The sequence below is a fragment of the Rhincodon typus genome, chromosome 30, assembly GCF_021869965.1.
Source record: "Rhincodon typus isolate 14 chromosome 30, sRhiTyp1.1, whole genome shotgun sequence".
NCBI lineage: Eukaryota > Metazoa > Chordata > Chondrichthyes > Orectolobiformes > Rhincodontidae > Rhincodon > Rhincodon typus.
In genome coordinates this window covers 3466964-3479600 of record NC_063361.1, presented here as the reverse complement: position 1 = coordinate 3479600, position 12637 = coordinate 3466964, and the positions used below count along the sequence as shown (strand labels likewise).

At 43.1% G+C, this 12637-nt stretch overlaps 1 protein-coding gene across 1 annotated transcript in view; it reads left to right on the top strand.

Moving 5' to 3' along the window:
* The window catches only part of ace (angiotensin I converting enzyme (peptidyl-dipeptidase A) 1), a 157334-nt gene that overhangs the window by 105224 nt on the left and 39473 nt on the right, over positions 1–12637 (top strand). Inside the window, exons 12-14 of the mRNA XM_048614805.1 lie at positions 3205–3416; positions 7101–7237; positions 11411–11569. Of these exons, the coding sequence (XP_048470762.1) occupies positions 3205–3416; positions 7101–7237; positions 11411–11569 (508 nt within the window). The remainder of the gene's footprint in view (positions 1–3204; positions 3417–7100; positions 7238–11410; positions 11570–12637) is intronic.

Sequence of the window (12637 nt, the reverse complement as noted above, 5' to 3'; positions counted from 1 at the left end):
CTAAAAAGTGGGGAAAAAAAATAACCCTTCACTAAGGAGTAAGAGAGCACAAATATTACTAAAAGGAGACAAGAGGTTGAATTTGCACTCATTTGGGTAAGAACACAAGAAACAAGCTGAAAAGAGGAGATACCATTTTATCCAGTTTGAGCCAAGTGGTCTGATATGGTTGGGCCATCATTAACATGGAAATGCAGTGAGAACAATTAACTGCAGTTCTTGGTTAAGTCCAGTTACAGTGTGGGCGTGATTCAAATGGGTCTTGTTAATGGTGCAGTCATCTCCAGTAGCAGTACAGAAGCACAAACTGGTTACATCAAAAAATGAAATAAATTTGCACACTTCAGACCAAGCTGAGTGTAAAACACAACATGGATCTTAGAATCCTCACAGTGTGGAAGCAGGCCATTCAGCCCATCAATTCCACACCAACCCTTCTGAAGAGCATCCCACCCAGACCCAGCCTATCCCTGCATTTTCCATGACCAATCCACCCAACCTGCACATCTTTGGACTACAGGAGGAAACCCACACAGACACAGCGAGATTATGCAAACTCCACACAGACAGTTGCCTGAAGCTAGAACCAAACCCAGGTCCCTGGTGTTGAGAGGCAGCAGTGCTAACCACTGAACCACCATGCTGCCCTTGGATGTTAATGGTCTGTTGTATTTCATGTTGGATAAAAACAAGTTTGACCTATTTTTCTACCTGACCTGTTCGGAGATGTTATTACATACCTCAGGAGCAGGTGGGACTTAAACCCTGACCTCTGGGTCCAGGGGTAGGGACACTACCACTGCACCACCAGAGAATTGTGGCTATAGAGCTGAGATAAAGGTACAGCAAGACCAAATTAAGGGTATCAACCACATTATTAGACTCACAGGAAACTTAAGAAGTGCCAAACCATCTGTTGAATTTCTCTGAAAGTACACTGGACCCAGCATCCTGCCAGGATTTATTTCCCTGTGTTTTGATTGAGCTAAAGTGAGACACAGTCCTACAACAGGACACAATTTTATGTAAAATGGGATTAAACAGATTGATAGCACAGTCACTGATCTGAGTCATTTTCCACACTACACTTGGTCTGAGGTCAGCAAATTTATTTCATTCTTTGATTTTTAAATTTATTCTTGGGGCTGTGTGAATTGCTTCCTGAGCCAGAATTTATCACCCATCCCTAGCTGCCCTCAAGAAGGTGGTGGTGAGCTGCCTCCTTGCACTGCCACTATCCTTTTGGTGTAGGTTGACTCAAATGCCCATAGGGAGAGAATTGCAGGATTTTGACCCAGCGACAATGCATGAACATCGATATATTTCCAAGTCGGGATGGTGAGTGGTTTGGAGGGGAACTTGCAGGGGGTGGTGTTCCCATATATCTGCTGCCCTTGTCCTTCTAGATGGAAGTGTTTGTGGATTTGGAAGGTGCTGTTGTAGGAGTCTTGGTGAGTTGCTGCATTTTGTAGATGGTACACACTGCTGTTGTGAGTATCAGGGCTGGAGGGAGTGGATGCTTGTGGATGTGGTGCCAGTCAAGTGGGCTGCTTTGTCCTGGATGGTGTCCAGTTCCTTGAGTGTTGTTGGAACTGTTGTCATTCAGGTAAGTGGCAGCTATTCCATCACACTACTAACTTGTGATTTGTAGGAGGTGAACAGGCTCTGGGAAGTCAGGAGGTGAGTTAGTTGCTGCAGGGTTTCTAGTCTCTGACCTGCTCTTGTAGCCACTCTGTTTATATGTCAAGTCTAATTGAGTTTCTCGTCAATGATAACACCCAGGATGTTGAGAGTGGGGGATTGAATGATGATAATGCCATTAAACATTAAGGGGTGATGGTTAGATTGTTTCTTGCTGATGATGGTGATTTTCTGGAACTTGTGTGAAATTAATATTACTTTCTACTTGTCAGCCCAAACCTGGATATTGTCGACATCATGCTACATTTAAACACTGCCCTCTTCAGTTCAGATTTAATCCAATTGTGGGGTTATATTTTCTCTATAGGTAACCATCCCATGAACAACCACCCCACATTCAAAGTTTTCCAGGATTGGCAATTAACTGTTCTTGCTGCATCTCCATGCCAACAATGGCCTCACCAATCAGCACCCTGTTCACATGTTGTATAAATTGATGACCTCTTTCCTGAGATAACAAGGTGTAGAGCTGAATGAACACAGCAGGCCAAGCAGCATCAGAGGAGCAGGAAAGCTTCTGAAGCAGGGTCTAGGTCCGAAACATCAGCTTTCCCGCTCCTCTGATGCTGCTTGGCCTGCTGTGTTCATCCAGCTCTACACCTTGTTATCTCAGATTCTCCACATCTGCAGTTCCTACGACCTCTTTCCTGAAGTCTGTTTCTTGCACCCTGGTCCTAATGTGTGCGAGATGAAAAGTTTCCTCTTCTTGGCTCCTTATAGCAATATTTAAATTCTGTACTACCAAGCAAACACTTAGCGACCACAAATAGACATTGCCATAAGAATAATAAGCACGATGTTCACTGGGTGTGGAGATTCCTTTGGCGATACACATCTTGTTCATATCTCACTATAGTCACAAATTATAGTAAAAGTTTAAACTTTCTGTAAATGTCATTCTTGAGAATAATAGGAAGGTCCAGTTACAGAATATTAGTTTGGTAACCAGGGTGATCATCTCTCAATTGTAGGAGCACCTTTCGTTTTTAATCTCCTCTTCTTTACTTGACCTTGAGTCATTGCTGCCTGATTGTCCTCACCACTTGGTAAAAATGGTGGTCAACTAAAAGCCCTTTGACAGAGTTGTTCATTCCTGTCGTTAGGGGCCCAGAATAATTGAGTTCTTTGAATGACTGGACTTATTTTTATGATATAAAATTAATTCTACGTCATCCTGTGCAGTCAATCACACAGTGTAGGAACCTAACATCCAGATGTGCTGATAGCCCAGCCAGAAATTGGCCGCACAATGTCCACCATTAACTCCAACCCCACTGACCTCTGGGAATTAAGCAGCCAGGGCGGGAGGAATGGTACCCATCATGCTTCTTGAGAGGACGCACCTGTAGAATCCAACATAATGCTACAGACAGATGCCCTGAAAATCTATCTTCTCTCTATCTCAGAAATGAACCATCCAGAGAGCTTCCAGAACATTATACAACAAGTCTGTGAGATTCTATATAACAGACGTTAAATATTTTTCTGTGGTTTCTCTTTCAGTAAAGCACTGAGTGCTGGTTCCTCTAAACCTTGGCAGGACATCCTTCAAGAGCTGACAGGCAGCGGCAAGATGAATGCAAGTGCCTTGCTTGAGTATTTTAAACCCGTCACTGACTGGCTTCAGAAAAAGAACAATGAAAACAAGGAAGAACTGGGTTGGTCTGATTTTACCTGGACCCCTCCAATCCCTGACGGATACCCAAATGGCATTGGTAAGTGTCACAAAAGGCAGATGTGAGCTATGGGCAGGGAGGTTAGAGGGTATTTCCCTCAGGCATATAGTCATAGGATTCCTACAGTGCAGTTGGAGGGTATTTGACCCATTGAGTCTGCACTGATCTTGCAAACAGTATCCCATCTAGACCCACCCATCCCCGCATTTACTGTAGCTAACCCACCTAATCTGCGTATTCTTAAACACTGCAGGACACGTTTACATGGCCAATCCACATAATCTGCACATCTTTGGACTGCGGGTGGAAACCAGAGCACTTGGAGGAACCCCACACAGACACAGGGAGAATGCGCAAACCCCACACAGACAGCTACCCAAGGCTGGAATCAAGCCTAGGTCCCTGGTGCAATGAGGCAGCAGTGCTAACCACTGGGCTACCACTGAACCAGCAAACAATCAGCTTGATTAAACCAAATTCCATGAGCTAATTGACTATGCCTTGACTCTCTTATTGACATAACTTTAAAAGGAAAGATTTGGCTCAACAAAAATTGATTGGATGAAGAGTTCTGCAGACTCACTATCTGCAGTCTTCCCTTTGCTGCTTGTGACATGACCAATGTACAGGCTATTGCTCAGTCAGTGCTCAGGATGCCTCTGCACTGTCTCAACAGGATTTAAGTTACATCTGAGGTTCTGTACGTGAGTAATGTGACCTGTGGGCAGTGTAATGTGCCTGGGAGCAACTGAAGTATTCAAGTCAATGGTTCCCATCAGAGGAGATTTCTTCGTTTCATGTCTGACTCTGTTATAGAGATTGATTACTGTCGTTAATCAATACTGTCATTATCATTTTATCACCTGGCTACCAGGATAGATGGATTTAATGCACCTTAGTTCACTTCATTTAATTATATTTTGATGACAGCAAATTACTCACCTTAATTCCTATATCACAACGTTGGCAACACTGAAAAAATACTTCACTGCGTGTAAATTTGAAACCATGAAAGGTGATATGTAAATGTAAATTGGTTTCTTTATGCTCCTTGAGTAACTTTCCCCTTCACAAACTAAGTGATAAATTGCTGAGTTCCTGTTCTTGAACAATGAATGGAAATCCATTTTTTACTGAGCCAGTGATGCACCCACCAGGTTATCACAAGGGATGGGGACGGAGTTTACCCATCTCCCTACCTCCTAATATACGTGAGCATGATTCTTCCTCAACATCACACTGTTTTGGTTTAAAACGTTTCATTATAAACAAACAGTTGATGAATGAATGGGAAAAATGTTTTTTATATACCTTTCAGTGTTCACAGCAAGGGGAGACACTTCCCATATACTCTCCTCTTGTCTGGTTCCCCAGGAAGTTGACATAACAAACAGAAGGAGAATTGTGTTTCTCTGACACCTTTCACATCCTCAGGTTCTGCTTCACGGCCAACCAAATCATTTGTGAAGTTCAGTCACTCTTGGAGTGTTAGAATTGTGGCAGCCAATTTCTGCGCAGCAAGATCCCACAGCGATGTCGCAGTGAGCAGATCGCCTGTTCTTCTTGTAATTTTGGTGAAGGGGCAAATATTGGGCAGGACCCCAGTATCAACAACTCCTTTATTTTAAGATAGTGGTGCAGAGTCTTTTACATCCAAAGGGGAGGACAATCATGGATTAGAGCCCTTCTCTTCTAACAGGAGACATTTCTTCTCATCTCTGTCTTAAATGGGCAATCCCTCTCCCACGTCTATCATGTACATGAAGTAAATGGCAGAACCCTTATAAGCATTAACATACAGAGGGATCTAAACGTACAGGCCCACAGTTCCACGAAAGTGGCAACATAAGTGGATAAGGTAGTCAAGAACATATATGACATGCTTGCCTTCATTGGTTGGAACATAGAGTATAAATATTGGCAAGTCGAGTTGCAGCTTTAGGCCACAAATTAGGCCACATTTGGAATATGGTGTACAGTTCTGGTCACCACACTACCAGAAAGATATGAAGACATTGTAGAGGGTCTAGAAAAGATTTACCAGGACGTTGCCTGATCTTGAGAGTATTAGCAATGAAGAGAGATTGGATAAGTTTGGTTTGTTTGCATTAGAACATCGTAGGCTGAGCGGGCAACCTGATAGAAGTTTAGGAATTATGACAGGCATGGATAGAATGGATAGTCAGAGTCCTTTTCACAGGGTGGAAATGGCAATTACTAGAGGACATAGGTTTAAAGTAAAGGGGAATGTGTAAAGGAGATGCAAGAGATAAGTTTTTTTACACAGAGGATATAAGTGTCTGTAATGCACTGCCAGAGGAGGTGGTAGAAGCAGATCCAATAGCAAAGTTTCAGAGGCATCCTGACAGACACAAGAATAGGCAGGGATTAGAGAGATATGGATCATGCAGAGGCAGGGGGTCTTTAGTTTAGAAAGGCATCATGTATCAGTGGTGGGCCAAAGGGTCTGTCCCTGTGCTGTACTATTCTTTGTCCTTTGTGCTCACTTCCTCCTCATAAGGCAGTCCATCCAGACCCGGTATTAGCCTAATGAACCTTCTCCCATATATCTTTCCTTAGTTAAGGGGCCCAAAACTGTTCACAGTATACCAGCTGTGGCCTGATTAGTGCCTTCTTAACAAGAAGTCCCTAGTTTTACTGGTTTGTACTTCCTCAATTGTATGGGCCTAGAGTTTTGGAAAGGCATCTTCTTTGAGCTGTTAGCCCAGTGGGAGGTAGATGCCCTCCAACATCTGTTAGTACTAAAATCTTGGAGTGTATTGTTAGTAAAAGGAACATGGGTTTATGCTCTGTGAACCTGATTATGTGGCACCTGTACAATGACCTCTGGGCACTTGTTGCCTGTAATTCGTCACTATTGGAGACAAAGTGATGGATCCACAAATCTGTCAGATCAGCCCATTTATTCTCTCTCCTGCATGCTTGAACAGAGAATTAGATTATCCATGCCCCATCTCTAACCTGGTTTATGCTCATTCACGCAGCTCCCACTTCAGCAAGGGCTTCAATTTAAAATGTACAATCTTGAGTTCAAATCCCTCCATGGTTTCTACATTCTGTTTGCAACTCTCAAAGCTCTCCATGATCCTTCAATTCTGGTTTTCTGTGCAATTCTTTGCTCCAGAGATGCCTTCAACTAACTAATCCCTGGAACCCTCTTCCTGACCTTTTCTACTTCCCAACTCTCTCCTTTTCTTTAAGATGCTCCTTAGAATAGGTTGTTCGTCCAAGCGTTTGGTCACTTGTCCTCATAGCTGTAGGCCAATGTTAATTTTTGGCTGGTTATGGGCAACATGATGGCTCAGTGGTGGGTTAGCACTGCTGCCTCACAGTGCCAAGAACCTGAGTTTGATTCTAACTTCAGAGCCTGTGTGGAGTTTGCATTTTCTCCCCATATCTGCATGCTGGGAGTTTTGGTTTCCTCCCACAGTCCAAAGATGTGCAGGTTAGGTGGATTTGCCATGCTGAAATTGTCCATAGTGTTCAGGGATGTATAGGGTAGGTGGATTAGCCAGGACCCATGTCGGAATTTGATGAGATGGTCCTCGGAGGGTTATTGTGGACTCGATGGGCCAAAATAGCCTCCTTCCACACTGTGGGGCTGTTATGTCATTGTAACACTGTGGGTCATTTTATCACATTAATGGAGCAACATAAATGCAAGTGGTTGTAAACCTTTATGTCCCATTTGGCTTCTTACAGACAAAATCACCGATGAAAAGAAAGCGCAGGAGTTTGTCGACAATTACAACACAGTCACAGAGAAAGTGTGGTATGACTACACAGAGGCCTCCTGGGCATACAATACCAACATCACCGAACAAAACAACAAGGTCATGGTATGTTCATCCTCTGTGCCGTCACACAGAACCCAGTAGGTGGTTACATTTGGACTCAAGGGCTGCATTAACCAAAACTAAAGACAATACATTTCTTGGGGGATGACCATTTCACCAGCAATTTGTCATCCAGTGGGATTCTAATTGTTTGAATACAAAAGATGCAATGTAGAAATGAATAAATACACAATTTAATATTCTCTAGAGATCAAACCAAATCTGATGACCCTATGCTAATGCACAATTGCTTTTCACACACCCATATCTATATATATTGAATTTGGATAAAGACAACTATCACAAGGCATTCAAGATTTACAAATGTCCGATTGTAAGTCAGTAATATAGTACAAACAACAGTCTCAGCGGAACTGTCCACTATCCAGCAGCCAACGCCAACCAACGAAGAACTTAGCACCTTTTACTACTTACCAAATTTTATTATCAGCAAATCGCCCAATTAAGCAAATTTCATCGCAACCCACTAGAATCAGAACACACAAAGGGGAAGCAACAAGGTAGGGGACTCAATTAAAATGGAGTCCCTGGAGAAATAATGCACCCCAGCCCCCGTTGTGCCCACCTCCCTCTGAAAGCTTCAAGGGAACTCAGCTCACTCTCAGATATTACATTCCAGACCCTAACCACTCGAGTGAACCTGCCTCCCCCCACACTCTCAGACAGTACATTCCACACCTTAACCTATTGCTGTGTGAAAACATTTTTCCTGACAAGACCACTGTTTCTTTTGTCAATCACCCTAAGTCTCTGGTTCTTGGTTCTTGAGCCTTCTAACATTGGAACAAATTCCCGAAATCCATCTGTTCAGATCTATCCTTCCTTTCTCTTCTCGAAGGGAAACAAGTGCCAACTTATCCAATTTATCTATGTGACTGAAGATCCTCATCTCTGGAACCACTCCTGTGAATCTTTTGTGCATTCTCCCTGATAGCGTCCTAAAGTATGATGTCCAGAATTGGATGCAGTACTCCAGTTGACATCACATTGGTATTTTATGAAAGTTTAACAGGACATCCTTTCTCTGTGACCTTATTAATAAAGCCCAGGGCACTGTATGCTTTATCAGTTGCTCTGTCAACCTCACTTGCTACCTTCAATGAATTATTCACATATGGATCCTACTTTCTCTGACCCTGCACCCCTTTAGAATTAAACTCTTTATTTTGTATTGCCTTTCTGACCTCTTTGTACCAAACCGATTCAGTTCACACTTCACTGCATCAAACTCCGTCCACTACTTGGCTGTCCATTCCACCAAACTGCCTATGTCCTTTGGAACTATCTCCTCCCGGTTCACAATTCTTCTAAGATTCAGTTCAGCAATAAATGTTTAAATCATGCCCTGTACCTAAGGCCTAGATCATTAATATTAATCAGGAAAAGCAAGGGTCCCAAACCACTTAACCCTGGGGAACTTCTCCACAGTTAGAAAAGCATCAATTAACCATTAAAAACAAAATACTGTGGATGCTGGAAATCAGAAATAAAAACAGAAGAAGAGTCACACTGAACTTGAAATGGTAACTCCATTTCTCTCTCCACAGATGCTGCTAGACCTTCTGAGTTTCTCCAGCAATTTCTATTTTTATTTCATTAACAATTATTTGGTTTCCTATCACTTGGCACATTTGTGTTGCTATTGTCCCTTCCATTCCATGGCCTATAACTTTGCTCACAAGTCACTGACGGGTGGCATTTTATCAAATGCCTTTTGGTAGTCCCCACATACCACATCAATAGTATTGCCCTCATCAACCTTCTCTGCAACCTGATTAAAAAGACTCAAGCAAGTTAGTTATACATTCTTCGCCCTTAACAAATTCATGTTGGTTTTCCTTAATTAATTTACATTTTTCCAAGCGACTTAATTTTGCCCAAGAAAACTGGGTTTTTGGTTTTCACTCCCATGACAGGCAGCTCAGGTCAGGGTAAAGTGTCCTGAGTGGCACTGGGTGAACTCCAGGGAGAGTGTATGTGAAACTGAGAATGGCCTGTTCTGCCTTACATACTGATTGGAGATGGCCACAGGGGCTACCAAATGAGGAGGTCAGCTGATTCTTTTTTCATTGTTACACCATATGGTGATATTCTGTGACGGCGTTGGTGGGAAGGCACAGCATGTAGCAGATGGTGAGGTGACAACGTTGACAGCAAGTGTTGAAATGCACAGAGAGTCAGGAGAGAGGAAGAGGGAGCAGGAACAAATAGGTTTGCACCAAAATGAGTTTGAGTTGACTTAGAGTCATAGAGCTCTACAGCATGGAAACAGACCCTTCTTTTCAACTTATCCATGCCGACCAGTATCCTATTCGTCTAGTCCCATTTGCCAACATTTGCCTCATATCCCTCTAAACCCTTCCTATTCATATACCCATCCTTTTAAATGTTGTCATTGTACCGGCCTCCAACTTCCTCTAGCAGCTCATTCCATACACGTACCACCTGAGCCGATGGCCTGGTGGGTTTGAATTCTGCCACAGCAGATTCAATAAATGTGTGGAATTAAGCATCTAATGATGACCATGAATCCATTGCCATTTGTCAGGAAAAACCCATCTGATTCACTAATGCCATTTAGAGAAGGAAACTGTCATTCTTACCTGGTCTGGTCTACATGTGACTCCAGACCCACAGCAATTAGGCTGACTCTTAACTACCCTCTGGGCAATTAAGGATGGGCAATAAATGCTGCCTAGCCAGCAACACTCTCATCCCATGAATGAATAAACAAACACCCTCTGCGTGAAAAAATTGCCCCTTAGTTGCCTTTTAACTCCTTCCCCTCTCATCTTAAACCTAAGCCCCTCTAGTTTTGGACTCTCCTACCCTGGGGAAAAGACATTGTATACTTACCCTATCCATGCCCCGTGTAATTTTATAAACCTCTATAAGATCACTCCTCAGCTTCCAATGCTCCACAGAAAATAGCCCCAGCCTATTCAACCTCTCCCTATAGCTCAAACCACCCAACCCTGGCAACATCCTTGTAAATCTTTTCTGAACCCTTTCAATTTCACAGCATCCTTCCTATAGCAGGGAGACCAGAAATGAACGCAGTATTCCAAAAGTGGCCTAACCAATGTCCTGTAGCCAGAACATGACCTTCCAACTCCTATGCTCAATGCACTGACCAATAAAGGTAAACGTATCAAACGCCTTCTTCACTATCCTGTCTACTTGTGACTCCTCTTTTCGGGAACTATGAACATGCGTTCCAAGATTTAGTTATTCAGCAAACATTCCCAGGACCTTGCTATTAAGTGTATTAGTCCTGCCCTGGTTTCCCTTTCCAAAATGCAGCACCTCACATTTATCTGAATTAAACTCTGACTGGCACTCATCTGGATGGATACAAGGAACAAGAAATGAAATATTTTTTAAGTACTGAATAGTCAAATATGTAAAAAAAATGTCCAGTGCACACATTCAGGGAAAGCAAGCTCAAATGGCTTGGCTTCTGACATGTGTGTGAGTCACAGCCCACCCCTTTCTCATATCAGTAAAAGTTAGAGTCTGATTAAAATTGGCTATGTTTGTTTCTTGCCCTGCCATCAGAGACAGCATTTCCTGCACTTGCAGCAAAGCAGCATTGCTGCCAGTGAAATCCTAGGCATTAGAACTAATAACAATTGTCATAAAAAGAATCATTGATCTGTTTCCTCCCTTCACCATGACTCCTCACTACTACAGTCGCTGCTGGCTCGCTTGTGGAATGGATGGTGGGGAGTGGAATATAAAAGCAAAGGGCTTTCAGGAGGGAATGGGGGAGACGTGCCAAATGGTGTGGGCATGAAGTAGAGGGAGCAATCCCAAGTGAGTTAGTGCTGAAAGAAGCAGCGAGACGCTGTGGTGATGTGGAGGAAGCAGGGAGACGTGAAAATACATGGCAAAGGGAGCCTTTGAATGGGGGAGATTTAGAGATGCACAATGATGGTATCAGTAGTTGAAGAATCCACACAGAATCTGGAGAGTGTGGCCATTACATGTGTGCCAGTCATGTCTGTTTGTGTGTGCAACCATGAATAAATCTGCTCTAATTGCATGCATTCGCGTAGGTATGTATAGACGTGCGAATGCCAGCAAAATTCTGTAGATTCAAACAATTGAAATGCACACCTGGAAAGTGCTTCATGACTGTTTTTCTTTAACTAGCTGGAAAAAAGCCTCGAGATGTCCAACCACTCACTGGTGTATGGTGTCCAAGCTCGACAATTCGACTCTACAGACTTCCAAAGCCCAGAAATCAAACGTATCCTGAAGAAACTAAGTGATATTGAACGTGCAGCTCTTCCTGAGGAGGAGGTGAAGGAGGTCGGTGCAGGTTCTTACTGCTACAAGAAAATGCCTGTTGTTGCATAGTTATGAATTGGCGTTGCATTGGGTGCATTCATTTCTTGATAACCTAATTTAGAGATGCATAGTAGACTACAGAGACAGGCATCAGACTGATCCTGAACCCAGACTGGTATTGTCTGGTAGCTTTTTCACAAGCAGATAGTTGTTGCTGTGTGGGTGGATCAACTGTGAAGGTTTAGAGCTCACTGATTCTCCCATAGTGTTACTCATTGAGAATCAAACATCATGTTGTTGTGGGGCGGGATTGGGGGAGATGCTGAATTAGCACAGGCTTGAACTAATTCAAAAAATATCTGGAAAGCAGCTTATGAAATCTGCTCACAGATCACAGAGGTAACATTTTCATGATGACATCCTTGAAACATAATGAGTTTATTATACATCACAGGTTGATGTAGAAAAGTATTCCTGCATAAGCCAGTTACATTAATAAATATTTCCATAGACATAATATTTGTACTGCTGATTTGTTATGTGAATGAATAAATATGAATTTATGAATATTGAGTTCAGTAAAAAGTTTACAAGTTGCCACTTATAATGCCATCTTAGGTACAAGGTACCTAGGTACAGATTCTTCAGGACAAGTTCTTAGGAAATAAAATGAGAAAAGTAAAGAAATAAAGAAGCCAGCACTGCAAATTGTAGGAATAAATTAGAAAATAGAAAAATACAAAGTTCAGAACAACAGTCCTTCCAATCCAGTCTGTGGCAGCACCCAGTCTCTAGTCCATGTCGAGCTCGGACTCCAGCCCACACATGGCTCATGAGGCCGGGAGACTGCCGTACAATCACCTTGAGGTCAAAGGTTCACACTGAGGCCATGTCGGGCTGAAAGACCACCTTGCTGGGCCGGGAGACTGCCACACCAGACCGACAGATCGCTGCACCAGACTGCCAAGAGACTGCCACGCTGGACCAGGAGACCACTACATGCCTCAGGGAGACCACCATGCCAAGCTGCCGAGAGACCGCCACACCAGGCCACCGAGAGATGGTCATGATAGAGCACCGAGAGACCGC